Raw genomic sequence first — 20,054 nt, forward strand, 5'->3', positions numbered from 1 at the left:
GAAGTATCACCTCCTTGGATCTATTCGTCATGCATCTGCTGATGCACGATAAAGTGCCATTGGCTTTTCTGATGGCTTCGTCACACTGCCGACTCATGTTCATGTTGGAGTCCACTAGGACTCCAAGATCCCTTTCCACTTCCGTGCCACCCAGCAGGTCATTCCCTAGGCTGTAGGTGTGCTGGACATTTTTCCTCCCTAGGTGCAGCACTTTGCATTTCTCCTTGTTGAACTGCATTCTGTTGTTTTCTGCCCGCTTGTCCAACCTGTCCAGGTCTGCTTGCAGCTGTTCCCTGCCCTCCGGCGTGTCCACTTCTCCCCATAGCTTTGTGTCATCTGCAAACTTGGACAGAGTACACTTCACTCCCTCGTCCAAGTCGCTGATGAAGACGTATGCTCCGTTTCTGCCGCACCTGGTGGCAATGAGCCGTCCCCCCCTTTAATGCCGCACCAGGAGAAAAAAACTTCATGGTGTTAGCTTGAACTTTCCTACTTAGTAGTTTCATGTTGTGACTGCTTGTTTTTGTATTGTGATGGACAGTCGATAATGAATCCTTGCTGACTTTCTCTTCACCATTTAGCAATTTGCAAACTCTTTTCATGTCATCCCCTCCAAGTGTGTCTCTCCTAAACGGAGCAGCCCTGGTCTCATTACTCTCTCCTCCTAGGAAAGTTCCTCCGTGCCGCTCATCGTCCTTGTTGCCTTTCTCCGGACCTTCTCTAGTTCATCTAGATCCTTTTGCAGGTGCAGAGACCAGAGCTGGGCACCGTATTCAAGGTATGGATGCACCATAAAGGGGCATCGTGATCATTTCCACTTTGTGTACAGCTCCCTTCATCATCATCCTTCACCTGGTGTGTGCCTTTTTTGCCAGCTGCCCCCGAGGTGGGGAGGCATGATGAGATGATGTTTTAGCGACCTGTCCCCAGTGACTCACAGGTCTCTTTCCTGTGTCATAACAGCCAACCTAGAGCTCGATGTAGGAGAAATGTCCTCAGCTGGTTTTGTCTCCTACATCCTAATGTAGAAGCAGCCTCAGCCGCTTCACTCTGCAGGCGGTGCCTGGTGCCAGGGCAGACGTCATCCAGCCCTGACCCTGCTCTGCTTCGTTCCTGTGGGGGGTCAGTTTGGCGCAGGGGTCCCAGATGAAATGAGGCTCAGTGGGGTTGTTTGTAACGCAGGAGGCCGCGTCTTGTTCCTAAATATATCAGAGAAGCAGGGGTTGACTCTGCATTGTCCAACAATATTTAAACCATCACAGGCTTAAAGAACCCCCTTCAGTTTGTAGGAGTTGAGGACAAGTCCGTGGTACCCCAAAGCTTGTCTGTGTGCGTCCCAATTGTACAAGAAATCACCCACAATATCCTCTTACGCATCACTATGGATGTTGGTTCCTCAGTTATCAATTCAAATCGCCGCTGAAGTCACTGAAACAGAAAGAGACCGGAAAGGAGAGCAACACTTGTCTTTGAGTCCTTCCTCCCTCACTACCTCTGGCACTAAGGGGCTGTGGTCAGGACAGCATCACCCAGGGGGCCCCGTGTCTTCAGTACACATAACACTGATTAGCTCAATATTATTCAAAAATATTCAATTCAAATATTCAAAAATACCACCGCCGCACCCCACAAATGTCCAGTCATCTCCTTGAGTCTGGAAAACTCTCCTTTCCTCATTATTGACCTCTGCATAGCTTCCCCTTCCACCTTGCAAACAGTCATCTTCATGCCTTCTTCCTCAAAGGTCCTGAGTGTGTTCCCACTTTCCAGGACTCAACTCCAGGGTGCCCATCTCCATGACCGCATCCACCCTACGTCCCTCACATTGCTCACGGCCATCCTTGCTGTAGTGACAATCTCCTTAACTGCTCCCCTTGCTGGATGCGTCTTTTTGCCCATCTCCAATATGTGCTCTCAAGGCTAGGTGCAGACTCTTTATTATGCATAGCCCAGAGCCCCACTCTTCTAGACACGGTACAGACCCAGATCAAAGCAGCCCCTGCCCCAAATTGCTCACAGTTAGTGTGAGAGATGGCAGATGGAGATCAATAAGGATTTTGAGGACAGCACGACTATACCAGTGCAGTGTAACGACATTGCCTGATGCAGTGGAGCGGGCATCGGAGCAAAGGAGAGCTCTGAGGATGGGTTTGACGGGTAGCAGTGTAGCCTTGCAGGTCTTCACCTGATGCACCTGCCGAGCACAAGGACAACAACATAGGAGAAAGCAGGCCAGGCTCCTTTGCAAATCTAATGGGAGAGACGAGAATCGGAGGCTAGAGCAAAGGCCTGAGGAGTGAATTAGAGGTGATAGGTTATGAAGGCCCTCGAATGTGAAGACTGGTGGCTTATACTTGCACAGACAAGATGGAGCCAGAACAGAAAACATTAGGACGTGCAGATGATCTAGTTGTGGTTGGCCTTGCTTTGGGCAGGGGGTTGGACCGGATGAACTCCTCGGGTCCTTTCCAGCCCTCATTTTCTACAACTCTGTATGCAGTGACAAGAGCCTCGAGTTGCAGCCAGGTGTGGGTGGTAGAAGGGCTGTTTCTTTCGGGTCTGATGCAGAAAGAGTTTGTGAGTTTACCTAGCCTGGGTGCGAGGATCTCGAGTGTCTAGTCGCTTGGGTGCTACCACAGAAACATGATTCTCCATAACCTGCCTTGCCCTTATATGCCTTAGCTTCTGCTTGGTCCTGAGAAGTGGCGATGACAACAGCCATCATACCAACCAGCCCCCCACCTGCCCAAGGGGGTGGAAACTTTTATTACATCCTGACGGACGAATTCCCCTATGGCAGCAAGCTCTTTCAAGCTGGGCACATGTGCTTCATCAGCGAGAGAAGTTACATGCACTTTATCTCCAGTGACACTGCTCCCAAGAGTCACCTGAGGGTGACCATGCTGCAGGACAATTCCACAGTCACGGTCAGCGTAGAAGTGCTTCAGCCCCTCGAGGACCGAGAGCCTGGCTTCCTCCTGGCCGTTGGCAACCAGAGGGAACGCTTGAACTGTTTCCTGGAAAGGCAGGGCCTCGAAGCAGCTATGGAGGCTAAGCTGGGCCAACAAGTGGTGGTGAATCTTGACCTGCAGCACTTCCCTGGCATCATCCGCTACATTGGAAGGATTACTCAATCTACTTGGTCCCCCCTGTCTCCCACCTTCTTTGGGGTGGAGTTACAGGTAAGGTACTTAGGAGGAGCTTTTCCCTTGTCCTCCTCTCCAGTTAATGTTATGTTGGGCCAGCATCTCATCCTAACGGAAAGGTTGGCCACAGGCAGTGAACCTGCAGTGCCTTTCCACCCATATATTGTGAGCAGGGATCCTGGTTTTCTCTGATTTAAAAACCCAAATCCATGTTTTTCCACAATTTAAAGTGAAATGCCACTATTATATACAGGGGGGGTGTGTGTGTACGTGTTTATATATAGGTATCAGCTGAACACAATGCTTAATTGATATATTTACCATTTTAAAGCAATTTGGAAGCCTACCAGTGACTCAATCGCTATAATAAAATAAATACCTATATATTTTGGCATTTGATTTTGGTTTTTTATCATAGAAAATCAGAGCTCCCTCCACAACCTTCATTTACCAGGATGTGGGTCTAGCTGCAGTTGCTCCTTTTTTCCACCCCTGGCGCTCCTGGTGCCCCTCATTCATAACCCTCGTCCTGCCACCCCCGCAGCCCTACTGATGCACGTCACTCGCCAACCCACAGCCCTGCCGGAGGGGGTCCCCAGCTGCCAGGGCTATAGGACCAGGGCCCACAGCACCTGAGCTCTGGCTGCTGCCCATGGGAGGCAGCAGCTGCTGTGGCCCGAGCAGAGCATGGAGCCTGGCTCCCCGTCCCTTGTGGGTGGCACGGCTGGAGTGGAGCCCATGATGCAGGAGACGGGGGGAGGAGGGCAGACGCAGGCTTCCTGCTGCAGGCTCAGGGCTCCCTGCCCTGCTGCTCTCTCCCCAGGGCCTTTGCAGCTCAGTGGGCTGGATCTGGCGCGTCAGGGCAAAACAGAGTGGACAGGCTTGGCGCCACTGCTGGGAGCCCCACGCTGGCTGCAACGCCATAGCGAGGTGCCTCTGCCTGCCCGGCAGCAGTGGGGGTGGCGGTGTGTTGTGCCTCCTGCTGTGGCACTGAGCCTCCCCACCCCACTCTGCCCTGTCCTCCTGGGCCGTGGAGGTCCTTGGCAGGAGGGCAGCAGGGCGGGGAGCCCCAAGCCCGCAGCAGGGAGCCTGCATCCATCCCTGCCCTGTGCACAAATCTGGGGGGCATATGCCCCCCCAGTCCTCCCCCCAGGAGTGCTCTCGGTAGAAGGGAGCTAGCATGAGCCACCTATGACTCCCTTCTGGTCCCTGGCTGGGCCTTGTGGCCATGCATTCCCACCCCAGGCCCCATGCACTGCTCCAGCTGAGCAGTGCCCCCAGCCCTGCCCTGCCCCATTCCCTCTCCCCCTCTCATCCCCCCTCCTCCCCACAACGTACCTGGAGGGAACTAAAGGCGCTGCTCTCCATGCTGCTTGGCATGTATGCACGTGCACATGCACAATGCAGCCGCTTGCAGGCTGAAACTCTGACAGCTTAAAAGGGGATGGCCACCGTTTCCTTCGTTTTTCTCCTTAAGAGTAGAAAATCTGTGTTTTTTCCGCGGCGAACGGAAAGCCCAGATCCCTGATTATAAGAGCCTTTTGTTGAGGAAACCGGAGCTTGTCTTGCCAGCACTAGTTCTGATGGGAACTAGAATTCAGACTGTCTCTGACTGGTGCACGGTTCCGAATGTAATGTGTTTTTTCTGCTGGTATTCCAGGGTGATGGCGAAAGCAGAGGACACAGTGACGGCTCCTTTCATGGCATCGAGTATTTCAAGTGTAGGCAAAACTGTGGGATCTTTCTGCCGTTTAACAAAATCCAGTTTGTTCCTGGACCTGACAGCGATCGAATGAAACAGGAACCGAAACCAGATGCAACTAGAATTGATCCAGTCAAAGTGGGTGATGCTGTGGGCTTCTACCTGGATGAGATCTTGACAAAAGGATTAGCAGTGGGAGTGTACAAGGAAGGAAACCAGTGGTTTGTGAGGGTTTGTTCGGTAAGCTTCGTTTGTTCTTGTCATTCTTGTAGCCAACGTTGTGTTTAGTGACTTATAAATGTGTTTGATCAGTCCTGGGCATACCGTCCAGTTGTGGGGTGGGGTGTGAATGCTGTGGGTCTGGATAAAGCAGGAGCAGGCAAAATGCAGCCTGTCAGGCCATTCTGTCCAGCCCGTGGGGCCCCTAAAAAATTAAGAAAGTTAATATTTATCTGCCCCTGGCTGCCTGTCGTGCAACCCTCGATGGCTTGCCAAAACTCAGTAAGCGGCCCTCTGCCTGAAATAATTGCCCGCCACTGGGATAAAGCCAGCCTGTCCAGTTAGTGGCTTTCCTCCTGGAGCCCTGTCCCCAACAAATCACTCCAACTGGTAAAATCCTCTGTGGAATGTTTTCTTTAGGAAGAAGAAGGAACAACAGATAGTTTTCGGGACATCCCCATGGACTCTGTTGTGAAGGAAGGCTTGCTCTCTCCAGGTAAATCCATACACAGATGCATTTGCCCAGCACGTGCAGAACCCTGGGACGCTGGATTTGCTGCTATTTTTTTCCTTTGTGTTTTCAATGTCTGCAGCATGGCTGATGACCCTCAAACGCATCAGGTTTTGCTAATTTTTTTGAAGAGGATGCAGGGTAAATACGCCATAAAGTGTTTGAAGGGCTGGGAGAGAAAAGGTCTTGCTTTGAGAGCCTGAAGAGCTTAATCTATTTAGCTAATCGTGAAAGATTAAGAGCTAACCTGATTACAGAGTATAAGTAATAGCAGTTACTAAAAGGGTCTTTAATTTAGCAGAGAGAGGCAGGATGACAAGTTGGAAGCTGGTGCCAGACTAATTACATTTAAAAGGAAAGCATAAATATCTAACGGGGATTGATTAACCAGTGAAGCAAACTATGAAGCAAGTGGTAGGTTCTCCATCTTGGTGTCTTCAAACCAGGACCAGATGCCTTCTGGATCATATGCTTTGGCTAAGCATGAGTCATTGGGCACAGTACGGGGGAACCGGGTGAGGTTCTGCAATCTGTCCTACTCAGGAGGTCAGACCAGGCTAGCTAATCCAGCTTTCTGGCCTTACCATCTATGAAATGCAGTAGATTTCGGTTGTTTCCTTGACCTTTTTTTCCTTTGATGTAAATCAGTGGACTAAGTTAATAAGCAGAACAGGAGAAAAATATAGGCCAGAAGTGGGTAGTGCAATTCCTGATCGTAATGTGATGCTGCACTAGGAATTGCTCCCTCCAGTTTTTTGTCCGCTCTTACAGACATGCTAGTCAATAAACAGAAAATTGTGGCAACGGCTGTTCAATCGCATCTTCTGCCCCCGGTCCCCTTGTACCTCGTGGCACGGATGCACGTGACTAACAAAGAAAATTCCACGCTGCACAAATCAGTTCTTTTTCTCCTAGACCTCCTGCTGAGTGGATGGTCTGATGTGACCATTAATGAGAGGTAACATATCTAAATGTGCCTCCAAAAGCAAGATGTGCTTGTTCAAGTAAAACAGCAAAAAGCCATGCATAATCCGATGACAAATCTTCGTCATTTTAAGCACCCTGATAAATCATCTGTTGTGAGTGGAAATCTCTTTCCATGCACTCTTCAGTCGTCTTGTTTTTTGCTGAACCACTCTTAAGCTTTCTTCTAGTTTTGGCTTGTGCAGTGAACTGAAGTATGCCAAAAGTTGTCATTCTGAAGTGTGGAAGTGTCTTCTTTTTTTCTCAGGTGGTCAGAGGCTGCGGTCACTTCTGGTGTACAGGCTGCCTGGGGCCTACGTGTGCTTTCCAGCACACGTAGCACGCAGCCTTCCAGGTTCCAGAGGTGACTCGGAGCAACTCAAATTTGGGTTTGGTGGGAAAGCTCGGCGAGGTCTATTATCACTTGGCCAGGGCACCAGCTGCTCTGTTTTTAACCATCTGCTGCACTTAGCCAAGCTTACCCGTGCCAGTTGGTGACACAGGAGTTCAGTTTACACTCCCCAAAGTCCCTACACAAGTCTCGCAGCCCCTGTATTTATACCTGGAATGCCCTCATTTCAGAGCAGCGTTTATCTGTTTTCCTGTCAAGATGTTCCTTCCTACTGGTCTCTTGTCCAGCTTGCACGCCTGCACCTTCAGTTCTCTTCATTTCTGCCCTGTTAGTGGGCTCTTACCTTTTGATGTTACTCCCTGAGTTATTTAGCTACTGCTTTTTCTCCTCAACTTCTTCACTCGTCAATATGTGTTAATTTTATTACGTTTCTTATCAGGTTTTTCGGTGATCATGAGGCTTGTTCTTTCCAAGCTCCTTTTTGGTGCCTTTGGCATAACTGGAACTCCCTCACAAGTAACCAGGTGGAACTTAATTGACTAGCTAGAAGAAAAACAGTCGTTGAGAAAACATGCTCAGATAACCCATATGGGATAAAGGGGAATCTATGGTAATCCACACTTGGTGGAGTGCTTTGGGCAGGAGTTGAAATGTCTCCATTTGGACACGTCTTTTCTTCTAGGCGTGTTAAGATTTGCAGCAAGCTGCTTTGTGCCCAGGTTGATCTTTTATGTACAGGTGAAAATTCCCCCCTTCCACTTCCTGCTCAGAGGCGTGCCCCTCCACTCATTTTCCATGTTCAACGCTATCTTGCATGTTACTTAAATAGAAATGTTTCCATCTGCACATCTCAAAAGCACTGTATAAAGGTGAGTGAGTGTTAGCTGCAACCCCACCTGGGGAAGGGATATGAAGAAGTCGTGACTGGTCTGAAGTCTAGCGTTTAGCCAGTGGGAGAACTGGGATTCTGATTTTCAGTCCTTTCATTCCTGCAGCTGGAGCATGGCCAGTGGGGTGGAGGCAAAGGTGGCTTGAAGCCGTCTGTGTTCCCCGTGTGCTGACCCCCCTGGATCCTGAGAAGCAGAGGCCAGTGCAGTGTACTGTGATCGTGGCCCCCCAACACATCCCTAGTTCGCTCTACATAGTAAAGATGACAAGCAGTGTAGACAGAAATCTTCCTTTGAACTCTGCACCAAACCCTTTACTCATTTCTGCCTTGAAATCTAGCAGCACAGAGCAGGTGAGGCAGAAATGAGCAACGGGTCTGATGCGGAGTTCAAAGGAAGAGAAGCATAGAAGGGACTTAGTTTCACTGCGAGTCGTACCCTGTATGTCTTGACCACCACCTGATATTTATTCCACTAGCTGGCATGGAAATCCTAGGCAATATTGTTTGGCAGCAGTGTTTTTTCAAACAACATTTGGGAACTGGAGCTGTCTGCTGGCAATTATGCGTAATGAAGGTTGACTTGCTACGCCACGTTCTTGACCTTGCTGTGTATTTTCAGTGTTTGAGCCGGTCGGGTGCCCAGGATTCCAGAAAGAGTTGACGCGGGAAAGAAGCCAGAATGGAGACGAGTGGGAAAGCGGGCATCCTTCCCTGGATGTGAACTCCCTGGTACAGATCCCCTTAGACAAGGGGAACCAAGTCTCTGGAACCATCCGCTGGGTGGGGAATCTGCCCAAAACTACCCACAAAATGGCAGGAGTTGAACTGGTAAGCAGCAGGGTAAAAGTTCTGTTGCTGAGGGCACAAGATTGTGACTTGCAGGTCTGAGGGTGGTAGGGGCTTTTGCCTTTTTTTTGGCTCTTTGAAGCACCTCAGTTGTAGACCTTGCATCTCACAGCAAGACCTAGATTGGGCCTTTTATACATCATGCTATGTAATGAAACAATCCAGCCAAGTGCACCTGACCTATCGCACTTGGATCATGGGTGGGATAATAGAGGTAGGGTTATGCACAACTCCCTTTGTGTAAGGCAAGAAGTGTATTGGTTAGTTTGGAACTGGCAGCCAGGATTCCTAAATCCTATTCCTGTCCTTCTTCCTGACTTGCTGTGAAGTTAGTGGAGGGTAGGGCTAGGATTCAGAGAGACCTGGACGAATTGAAAGGTTGGAGCAAAAGAAATCTCGGGAGGTTCAACAACGACAAGTGCAAAGTCCTTCACTTAGGAGGGAGCAATCCCCTGCACCGGTGCAGGCTGGGGGTGACGGGCTGGGCAGCAGCTCTGCAGAAAAGGACCTGGGGGGACAGGACAAGAAGCTGAACAGGAGCCAGCAGTGCGCCCTTGGTGCCAAGAAGGTGAGCGCTGCCAGCAGATCGAGGGTAGTGATCCTTCCTCTCTATTCGGCACCGGGGAGGCCACATCTGGAGTCCTGTGTCCAGCTGTGGGCCCCCACTACAGAAAGGATGTGGACACATTGGAGAGAGTCCAGGGGAGGGGAATGAAAATGGTTGTGGGGCTGGGGGACAGGACTGGTGAGGAGAGGCTGAGGGACCTGGGCTGATTGAGTCAGGAGAAGAGAAGACCGAGGGGGATTGAATAGCAGCCTTCACCTCCCTGCAGGGGGGCTGCGAAGAGGATGGAGCTGGGCTGGTCTCAGTGGGGGCAGACGACAGGACAAGGAGCAATGGACTCCTGTTGCAGCAAGGGAGGCTTTGGTTGGATATTAGGAAAAACTCTCACTAGGAGGGTAGTAAAGCACTGGAACAGGTTACTTAGTGATGGTGGACTCGCCATCCTTAGAGGATTTTGAGACCCAGCTAGACAAAGCTGTGTCTGGGATGATGTAGTTGGGGCTGGTTCTGCTCTGAGCAGGGGGTTGGACTAGATGTGACCCCCTGAGGTCCCTTCACACCCTCATTTTCTATGAACCCTAAGCAAGTTTTTTCTCTCTTCCTTCATTTCTGCATGTGTAAGTTGGGATAATTCTTCTCTGCCAGCAGAGATGTCATAAAGCTTCGTTACCTGTTTGCAAAATGCTTTGGGATCCTTGTAGAATTGGTTTTACCATCCCTGGGACTTGGATTCGAGAAGTTCATTCATGACATTGCCTGCCACTGCAGGCGTCTTTCGAGGGAGGAAGGAATTGTTGACACCCTGCCCCTCTCTCTCTCTCTCTCTGCCCTTGAAATCCCTCACTGCTCTAGCATGGTGCCAGGAAGCCTCAACCAGGGTTGCTCACTACTTGGTTTCCACCCTCCTCACAGGATGAAGACAAAGGGATCACAGATGGTGAATGGCAGGGGGTGCGCTACTTTCAGTGCCCCCCAAAGCGCGGCATCTTTGTGAAGCTACAGTCATGCCAGCCCGACATGCGCTTCCAGTGTTCAAGCAGTACCAGCCTGGATTCCAGCAGCTTCAGTAAGTCCCCTTCACAGTGGCTGGGTCGGACCAGGAGAAGGGGGTACAGCTGGTGGCTCTGGCTGGCATGGACTGTTGGGCGGGGGGATCGCAGCCTTCTGCAGGGGGTGCATGGTCCTCATCCTTGCATCCTTTGAGCGTATTTTAACAAACTACTTCTTGTCCTTGCTGGGGCAGGATATTGATGGTTCCTCATCCCCTGCTTTGCCTGTGGTCCTTTTAAGGGATGTTTTGGGCATTATGCCTGGTGGTTGTGCAAGAAGGTTGTTTCTGAAGTGTTTAACACTTCTAGGATGATTCAGTCTGGAATGATTCTGCCTAGAACAGGGTTGGACTGTGGCAGCATAGATACTAAAAGCATTTGTAGCCCTGCACCTATCCAGACAGATCTTTTTCCTCTGCCCCCCTGCCGTACAACTTCCAGCATTCAGAGGCTCAAGAAGTCCTAATTTTGAGGTAGCACCCTTAACTGTTACGTTTCTTACCCACTGATGTACCTGTCCTCCATGAATTTGTCCAATCCTCTTTTGTGAAGCTGGTTATCTTGGGACCGAGATACCTGTCACAGCCTGTGATCCCACTGTGCTAGTTGCTATACAAACCCAGAATGAAAGGTGGTCCGTTCCCCCAAGGGTTTAATCTCAAAGACACCATGTGGTTACAGATAGGGCACCACAATGCAAGCAGCTTAAGTGCTGAGATTTTTGTAGGCATCACAGCAAAGGGGAGTTTTAGGAAGGGATTTGAGCTTTGTACATATTTGAAGGAGCTTCTCTGGGGCATGGGGGTAGCATGGGAGAAAGCATGAAGTGGGTGATGAAGGCTAGTGGCATGGGACAATGCAAAACAGGAGTTAGCATCCTGGCAACGAATGCAGTATGATAAGCAAGGAAAAGATAAGCCATGAAGACTCTGAATGTGGAGACAGTGGTATGTTTGTGAGAAAGGGTAAGTCAGCGCAGGAAGGCACAGAGTGGCATGACGAGGGCAAAGCAAGCATCTAGAAGAGCAGTGTTGGCAGCAGTGCAAACTGGATCTGAACACTGCAAAATTGTGTTCATCAAGGCCAGAAGAAAGGATGTCGCGGTAACGTAGATGCTAAGTGAGGGCAGCCAAGGTGTTGAGTGGTAGCTCTGCGGATGGACTGGAAAAGACTATCTTGGAGATCTTCAGCAGAGAGAATCTGCAAGACTTGGACATTGTCTGCCCGTAAGGAGGATCAGTGTCAAAAGTGACAGCCAAGTTATGGACTGTAGTGATAGGCAGGATAGTGACGGGGAAATGAGGTAGCAGGAAGAGCCTGAATGAGAGAGAAAAGCACTGTGCTTCCCTGTTGAACTTGAGCTGATGGCCAGGCATCTGCAGGGAGGTGTCAAGAGATGAGCTGAGGTTTTAGCTTTGTCAGAGAGACAGGTCTGGACAGAGAAATAGGTCTGTGAGTTGCCTGCAGAGAGATGACCACTGAACGTGTATTCCTGGCTGAAATTGCCTGGAGATAAGGGGCTGAAGAAGGGGACCAAGGAAAGGACCTGCGGCAAAGCCGAGAGGGATAAAGGTGATCATCCGATTAGAGAGGTAGAAGGAGAATCAAGAGCGAAAGCCAAGCCAAGGCAGGACAGGAGTATGGGCTCTCTTCTCCCGTCTCCCCCTTTGCCAATGCTCTCCCATTCCCTCCTGTTCAAGCCGTTGTCTAGTATTTGGAGCAAGGTGCTGGGAGTCAGGACTCCTGAGTTTTAGTCTGACACTTGGCACTGACTTGCTGTGACAGCGGGCAGATCGCTTAAATTCTCCGCTGTCCAACTTCTGGCACTGAAATGGGCATAATACTAAGTTCACAGGGACATTGCCAGGCTTAGCCATCTGTCAGGCATTGCAGATCCTCTTGTGAAAGGATCACTGCTGTTTTAGTAGTCCCTGCCACCTGCAGCATGGTCTGGATCCTCCACTCAGGGCTAGCTGGAGTGCTAGGATGGCCAAAATGCAGCTGAACGGAGCAGCAGCAGCCCTTCAGAGTAGCTGTACTAAACCCCTGGTGTTTCCCTTGTGCCCTTGGCGGTAGATGAGCCTTACAGGGCAGTTGAGATCACTCTTGATCCAGATGTGTAGCCCTCCATGAACCCTTGAGCTCTGCAATAAATTCTTATGTAGAGTTTAGATGATGGTTGTATGGGATGGTCTGACTAGAAGTGGTCCTGCCTCAGGCAAGGGGTTGGACTAGATGACCTCTGGAAGTCCCTTCCAGCCCAGCTTCTCTCAGATGATAAAAGTAGTCACTTCTGTTTGTTTCTGTTGCAGACGAGCTGGATAGTCCACAGGTTCTGGATAATTGTCCTCCTCTCAGGGACCATGAAGCTGTGCATGTCTTAAAAGGGCAGATGAGAGGAATTCAAGGGCACTGCAATTCCTGCTACATGGACGTAGCTCTTTTCAGGTCAGAGGTTCCACTTTGACGCTTGCGGGTCAGTGATAGCCTTGATTGAACGGCAGCACCCCAACCGAGTGCCGGTCAAGACAGCTTATCCCAGAGCACGAGGCAGGCACGTTGCACAGTAGAGTAGAACGCAGTGGGCGCATCTATGTGAGCGGTTTACTCTAGGACTGACAAATTAACTCCTTCAAAAGTCTCCGCTTCTACACATGCAGCCCTGTTAGGCCTCAGTAAACTAATAAATGCTGCTGTAGGATAGTACTTGTGAACACGCGTACTGTCTTGTGGCCGCCTAACTTCCTGCGCCGCAGCGCACGTATAGGTGCTGACGGGACTGGCTGGGGCACGAGGGTGCACTCGTGCAGGGGCTGCCTGTTGGCCAGCCCCTCCGCAGCATGTTGAGCTGGGTCGGAGCAGCCCTGGGCTGACAGGCTGACCCTCCAGGTCCTTTGCCAGCTGGGGCTTCTCTGACCTGGCATGACATACTGCAGTCGTGCGTTTAAATGCAGCATGTGGGAGTAATTAACTCCGGCACAAACTGCGCTGGGGTTTATTCGGGCAAATTTAACTTCACATGTAGACATGCCCAGTTGTTTAATCTAGAGATGTCCCTGGACCCTGGCACCTGTGCCACGGGATCTCCTTTATAACATGAGAGGGACAATTCTCCCGGGCTGCAAAGATCCTGTCATTTGCATGTAATGAAACATCAGAGTTTGCCCTACTGGCTTACGCTTTTTAAGTCTAGAGTGGCACCTTGAATAGTGGTCAGAAACACATCCCTCAGGGAAACCTCCAGCAATGCCACTAGTTGATTGTGGAGGAAAATACCCCACAGTGACCCCTTCTCTCCCCACCCCCATGGCAGGCTATGAGACTTACTGCTGGAACATGCGAATTGATTCCCTTCCTTTTGCTCTCCCGAGCTGCAATCACTGCTTATAAATTTGTCTCGCTGCAATATTTCACTCAGATCTCTTCATCCTTCCTAAGGTCCTGGATTCTCTTTTTCCTTGATTTGCATTTCTGTATCTTTATGCCTCTCATCATTTACAACAAAAGTTGCTGACTTACTCCCAAGACTCTGCTGTTCGGGGTGGTGTTGCTGCAAACCCAGTTACTAACCAGGCATTGTCTCACCGCAGCCTCTTCTCCTGCACCTCTGTGCTGGATTCCATGCTCTTCAAGCCTCCCCCCATATCTGACAGGAACGTCCAGAAGATCCTTCGGGATGAAATCGTGACCCCCCTCCGACGGTGAGTGCAGCGTGTGGGAGTGCTGGAGGCAGTGGGTTTTTACTGTAATCTCCATGCACACAGAGTTCATCCCCTGCCTTTCTCTCCTTTCCAGGAACGGTTTTGTTACTGCTCAGAGCGTGATGCGCCTGAGGCAGCAGCTTACGGAAAAGGGCCAGTGTTCAAGCTTTACCACTTCTGAGAAAGGTAATGGACTCTGGAGAATCCTTGCATCTGCTTCTCCCAGTCGGGGACTTAATTTTAGGCCTGTCTTGGAACACTTTAAATAGAATCATAGAAAATGAGGGCTGGAAGGGAGCTCAGGAGGTCACATCTAGTCCAACCCCTGCTCCAAGCAGGACCAGCCCCAGCTACATCATCCCAGCCAGGGCTTTGTCGAGCTGCGTCTTACATCTCTAAGGATGGAGAGTACATGACCTCTGTAGGTAACCTGTTCTAGTGCTTCACTACCCTCCTCAAGAGAGTCTTTCCTAATATCTAACCTCAACTTGCTGCAACTGCCTTGCTGCAACTTGAGCCCATTGCTCCTTGTCCTGCCATCTGCCTCCACTGAGACCAGCCCAGCTCCATCCTCTTTGCAGCCCCCCTGCAGGGAGGTGAAGGCTGCTATTCAATCCCCCTCCGTCTTCTCTTCTCCAGATTAAATCAGCCCAGTTCCCTCAGCCTCTCCTCCCCAGTCCTGTCCCCCAGCCCCACAACCATTTGCATTGTCCTCAAAGCGGATGGTACCTGAGGGATTTCTCTGAGTCTTTAGCTTAGGCTGGACCCTAAGCATGATGGAAAGATTGGGATGCTGAGTCTCCTGCTGCTTGCCTGTTGCTCAGAAGAAACCCCATCTTCTCAGAACATAGCCCAGGGAGGTCTCTGTCCTGCCTATTAGCCGGTGCTTACAGTGCAGTGTTAAGCCCTGCTCCTCTGCGTAGGGTTGTCAATGCCACCATGTTTGCCAGATTCCATTTGGCATCAGTACCATTTTACTGAGAGCAGTTCCTCTGCAGATTCAGTTGGATATGACAGGTTTCTCCACCTGTGGCATTTGCTATGCACATTTATACAGTTACCTTGTTCCCAGCCAGGGTACCTGCTCCAGTGAAAGGTGCTTGTGTGTTACTTGCCTCGTAGTGTAGCTCAGTGGTTCTCAACCTTTGGTACCTTATGTGTAACCCTTGCCAATTGACGCGGCAGAAGTGAAACCGGAAGTCCCACCGTGGCACTTCAAGTTTCGCTGCCACAAGCCGAGTCTCACTTTTTCCACCGCAGCCTGGAGCAAAGCAGCCTGCGTGGGGCCTCCCTCCCTATCCCCCAGCGCACTGACGCTGGGGAGCGAAAGCCCTGGCGCACGGGCTGCGGCGGGAGGGGCAGCAGCCGGAGCTTCTGGCCTGAGCAGGCAAAGACCAAAATGCAGCACCCGCATATTCCCCTGTCCACTTCTCACGTACCCCCAGGGCCACGAGTACCACGGGTTGAGAAACACTGGACTGTAGCTCATTTAGTATTCACACACCGTAGATGAAGGGGTCTGGCACTAATGACAAAGCGATTCGTAAGTGTCCAGGTACTGACATGATGGCCATATAAATACTCAGATGAGTAATTAAAAGTAGAAGATACAAACTCTTCCCTTGACATGTGATGTCTTGTCTTTTTATTTATCAGTATCTTTTTTTTTAATTCATTTCTTCCTTACCAGAGATGGCCCAGACTTGGTCTGATTTCTCACATTGTCCCTGGCTTCAAAGGTCGTTTAATGCATTTGAAGTCGGCAATAAACATTCCTTGAGATTTGCTCTACCAAAGTTTAAATAATGTTGCCCTGCAGTATTTACCTGCAGTGTACAGATAAGAATTTTCTTTTTTAAAAATAACTAGGAAGTCATTCACTACTGATGAAATTGAGACATCTTTTCCTGACTCCTCTTCATCTCTGTGGAGAGCTGTGTCTGTCTCTTACGTTGACCTGTTTCTCTGTGCCGGTGGCTTTCCACCTGCGGTCCATAGACCCCAGAGGTCTGCAGATTGTCTAAGGGGTCTGCGAAAGATGACTATGATCAGTCAAAAGTATGTGAATACCCACACCTATAATTCAAAGGGGTCTGCACCTCCATTCAAAAATGTTTTAGGGGTCTGCAAATGAAAGGCTGAAAACCACTGATCTCGGCAGTTACCTGTGTGTTCAGCTCCTAGTCTGAATAGCACCACACCTAAAGTAAAAGAGGGGAAACGCAATATCAAAACACCGCCCCATGTCTGACTGGCTTCCCCCATGCCAAACTCCCATCCTGTGTGGATGAGGCGGAAGAGGCAAGCTTGCTGATTTTTGAACTGCTCTGATCTATGCTTTTTTTTTTCTCTGACCTTTTAGACCCCGAGGAGTTCCTTAATCTCATTATGCATCACGTCCTGGGGATAGAGCCTCTTTTGAGACTGCAGTAAGTTGCTTTCTGGGTGTGCTCTTATTTTAGAAATGACTTTGTTGCCCAGACATGAGATGGGGAGTGGGAAGAGGCATGATTCATTTCCCTTGAGCACCAAGGAGATGGTGAAGCAAATCTCTAATTTGTGAGAGAGCGCCTCGCTGGTGTCTCTCAGTTCCCCTTTGTCTACCAACTGGGGGCACGTTCCCGGAAGGAACACAATACTCCCAGGGTTTGTGCGGGTAGCATTATCTCCCTGACTTAAAGACCTGGAGAGAGTCGACGGTGGCACAAGTGGCACAGTGCCCATTTTCCTCATCCCCATCGGCTTCCCTGGGAAGCAGTTTCAGAGGGTCGGGTTGTATGTGTGACATTCTCAGGCTGCCAAACTGGCTGCGAGCCTGGCGTCTCAGGAAGTCGGTGGAGTTAGTCCCAGAATCTCAGCTCTTTATGGGGCTCTGAAGGAAACTAAAAGTGAAAAGTTGCAGCGATCAAGAGCGTAGAAGGGGATTGCTACACTTCTGCGTTCCTTCTTTTAGAGACGTAACGGATAAAGCTGCTCAGGAAAGCAGCGATACAAAAACGACTTGTTTTATTGGACTCCATCCTTCCTGCTGTGAGCTGTTTTAAGCTTCCTGTGTTGCTCCATCATTACTGGGCTCGGGGGTGTGAGAGTCTGGAGGAGCTGTATCTTACAATTTCACAAATGCCGCATATTTTGGCTTTGCAGTTTTGCAGCCTGATGCGTTGCAGATGAGCGTCTTGTATCCCAGGTGCAGGGATCATCTGGTCATGCTATAGCACAGCATTATTCCTATTTTCCTATTCCTAATTTAGGAATAACAAAAAAGAAATCAGTGCATCTTTTAAATGTTAAACTGAAGGGGGGTGTTTGGCCCATCGATGCTGGAAATAGAATGAGATGCTGGGCAGGACCCGGTCCCATTCCTCTCCTGCACTCATGGTGCTTACCGCATGTTTCTGAGAGTGCCCTGACTCCTGAACACTGCCTTCAGGTCCAGAGGCCGGAAAGAGCAGGATTGTTACTGCTACCAGATATTCATGGACAAGCAGGAGGACTTGGTGGTACCCAACGTGCAGCAGTTAGTGGAGCGTTCCTTCCTGTCTTCTGATCTGAAGCTAGTGGAGGTGAGTGCAGCCAGCCTTACCTCCTCGCACTAACTGCTGCCTTCGTGTCCTGGCCTTCCCACACCTGCTTGTCAGAAGAGCCTTTCACTCTGCATCTCCACAGTGAGTCTGGCTCATGAGTTTACAACTAACATCACAGTGCAGGAATAGCTGTGCTATGAGGGAGGTATGAGCAGATATGAAAGGTGAGATGGGCACTTCCAGAGCAAAGAGAGGTGCTGTCTCCGCCGACACCAGGAGATCCTGTGGAGAATGCTTAATCCGGCTGCAGGGTTGGGGAGAGGGTCTCGGGCTTTATCTCCTGGCAGGGTTTATGTGGGTAGAACCGTCTCCGCCCTGATTTAATGACTCTGTTGTTGTCTGTTGTCTCGCAGATCCCATCCTGTTTCATTATCCAAATGCCCCGTTTTGGGAAGGAATATAAAATGTTCAGCAAAATCATTCCCTCCTTAGAGCTGGACATCACTGACCTGCTGCTTGACAGTAAGTTATGGGGCAGGAGGGATTATAAGGACTGTCTTGCACCTGAGAGCTAACGCTGTCAGGCGTCATGCACTTCTGAACCCAGTGGGATGGGCTTGTCTGGTTCGATTGTAAACCCCGTACTAGGGATCATGCTGTGATTTCTGCTCACCAAGGAGGCCTTGCCTAGCAGGCGTGAGGTGCCCTCTGCCTTGCCAGGGTCCGGAGGATATGGATTCCCTGTGGTGATGCCGCTCCTATTGCTTACGTTCCTACTCCAGGTCCCCGGGAATGCTCCGTGTGTGGTGACGTTGCGACCCAGGAGTGCTCAGAATGCTTTAAAGACCGGACATTTGCCATGACGGGGCTGAAGCAGTATTGTAACTCCTGCTGCAGACAGGTATCCCATCTCCTCGTCCAGCTGCAGTCGGGGGATATTTCCACTTCTGCTTTCTCTGCAGCCATTAGCAGAGGCGGGGGTCTTGTCTAAGCAAGCCACTCCTTTTGCCTCGGTCATCCACATGTGATTAGTAGCCATATTATGAGGAACTTGCACATCTCTCATCCAGATGGAGCCCAAACGTGTAATAAGGCTGCAGCCGTGACTGCGGACTTTCCCTGCTGATTGAGTACTTGCACTTTCTAGCTTCTCTTGGAGGGCTTTCCATTGCAGGGTTCATAGCTTTCAGACTGTACTTACCATGGGAGAATGTGGCTTGCTATTGTGGAAGAGTCAAAGCTAGGGCAGGGACTGTGCTGGAGCCAAGCGGCACTTGGGAAAGATCCAGTTAAGGGGAAAGCAGATGACTTCTGAATGAATTGGGAAGTGAACTGACCGCTCCTCCCCGGCTGCCTTCTCTTGAGGCTGGGTGCACGTGAAGTGGCAGCAACCCTACTAAATCCGTCGATGCTCGTGCCTTGTCTGCCCTCAGGTTCACTCTCACTACCAGCGCAAAGCACACCGGCCCACAAAGCTGCATGTCCCTGACGAGTTTCCCGGCACGAGCCAGCTGGGCAGCCAGCGGGTCCCACGGGAGAAAATGGAGCTCTTTGCAGTGCTCTGTATAGAGACCAGTCACTACGTCTCCTTTGTGAAATATGGACCGGAGAAGGAGAATTGGATGTTCTTTGACAGCATGGCCGACAGGCACGGTAAGGAGAGAGCCGCATTTGCACTTTCAAGCCCAGTTCAGAGCAGATGTCATGTATTTCTGTGTTGCTCTAGAAGGTGATGAACGTGAGGTCTTTCCTGGACTTCATTGGGCTGCTTCAGTGATATTTAAAATATTTTAAATGAGCAGTGAGAGGGGCTTGCCTGTTGGCTCTAGTGCCCAGCAACCCCACCGACTGCTGGACAGGCTTCCCCATCAGTGTGCCGGAAGGGGCCAACATCTGTGAGGCACAGATTACTGGCTGTTCAGCAGAAAGGCCGTGAAGCATAAATTAAAGGGGCCTGTTCTGTCTCTGGCTATGGTGTACTTGAGCTGGGTATCGTCTCTTAAGTCTGAGCCCAAATCACGTTTCCTTTCTTCCTCTCTGGCTCAGGTGATGAGACGGGCTTCAACATCCCCACAGTGACTCTGTGCCCAGAAGTTGCCAAGTACCTGGAATTGCCAGTGGCCGTGCTGGCCATGGAGCAGCCCCGGGACATGGAAGGAGTGGCCAAACGCCTCTTCTGTGACGCCTACATGTACATGTACCAGAGCAAGAAAATGGCACTTTATAAATGATGCCAGCTTGGCGGGGCAGACGGGGACGTGGGCTGCCACTCCAGCACAGAACAATGGGGCGTTGGGAAGGAGAGGCTCAGCTCTCACCAGACAGCCTCTGCTTTTGCAGCTGCTTATCAGGAAACCCAGAGTCCGAGTCAAACGACCTTTCAGCTTTGCATTTGCTGACGTCTTCCAACAGCTGGGATCGAGCTATGCACAAGAGCAAGGTTCAGTGTTGAAAATCCTGCAGGCGGCCTTAGCCAAGCAATAGATTGGACTTCCTGCAGATCTGAGCGGTTTAGAGATTTTTAATTAGGACGTTATTTTGTGGGAGAGCTTCACCCCATTCCTCTGCCTCCTCCTCCTGCTCTTTC

At 50.4% G+C, this 20,054-nt stretch overlaps 1 protein-coding gene across 2 annotated transcripts; it reads left to right on the top strand.

Annotated features, from left to right (window-relative positions):
- Positions 1 to 469: 469 nt before the first annotated feature.
- Positions 470 to 20,048, top strand: LOC102369160 (ubiquitin carboxyl-terminal hydrolase CYLD-like). 2 transcript variants are annotated; one of them, XM_006031077.3, is made up of 15 exons: positions 470 to 778; positions 2,683 to 3,182; positions 4,807 to 5,088; positions 5,488 to 5,563; positions 8,402 to 8,610; positions 10,106 to 10,259; positions 12,555 to 12,690; positions 13,833 to 13,943; positions 14,038 to 14,129; positions 16,306 to 16,372; positions 17,374 to 17,506; positions 17,881 to 17,989; positions 18,250 to 18,368; positions 18,901 to 19,120; positions 19,514 to 20,048. In XM_006031077.3, exons 2-15 carry the CDS (start codon positions 2,709 to 2,711, stop codon positions 19,696 to 19,698), a joined length of 2,367 nt encoding a protein of 788 aa, XP_006031139.2. In that variant the 5' UTR covers positions 470 to 778; positions 2,683 to 2,708; the 3' UTR covers positions 19,699 to 20,048. The 2 variants fall into 2 exon arrangements, with proteins under 2 accessions (XP_006031139.2, XP_025068526.1); XM_025212741.1 differs by lacking the exon at positions 470 to 778 and having other exon boundaries at positions 2,554 to 3,182.
- Positions 20,049 to 20,054: the final 6 nt, after the last annotated feature.

The sequence above is a fragment of the Alligator sinensis genome, unplaced genomic scaffold (assembly GCF_000455745.1).
Source record: "Alligator sinensis unplaced genomic scaffold, ASM45574v1 scaffold1054_1, whole genome shotgun sequence".
Classification (NCBI taxonomy): Eukaryota; Metazoa; Chordata; order Crocodylia; family Alligatoridae; genus Alligator; species Alligator sinensis.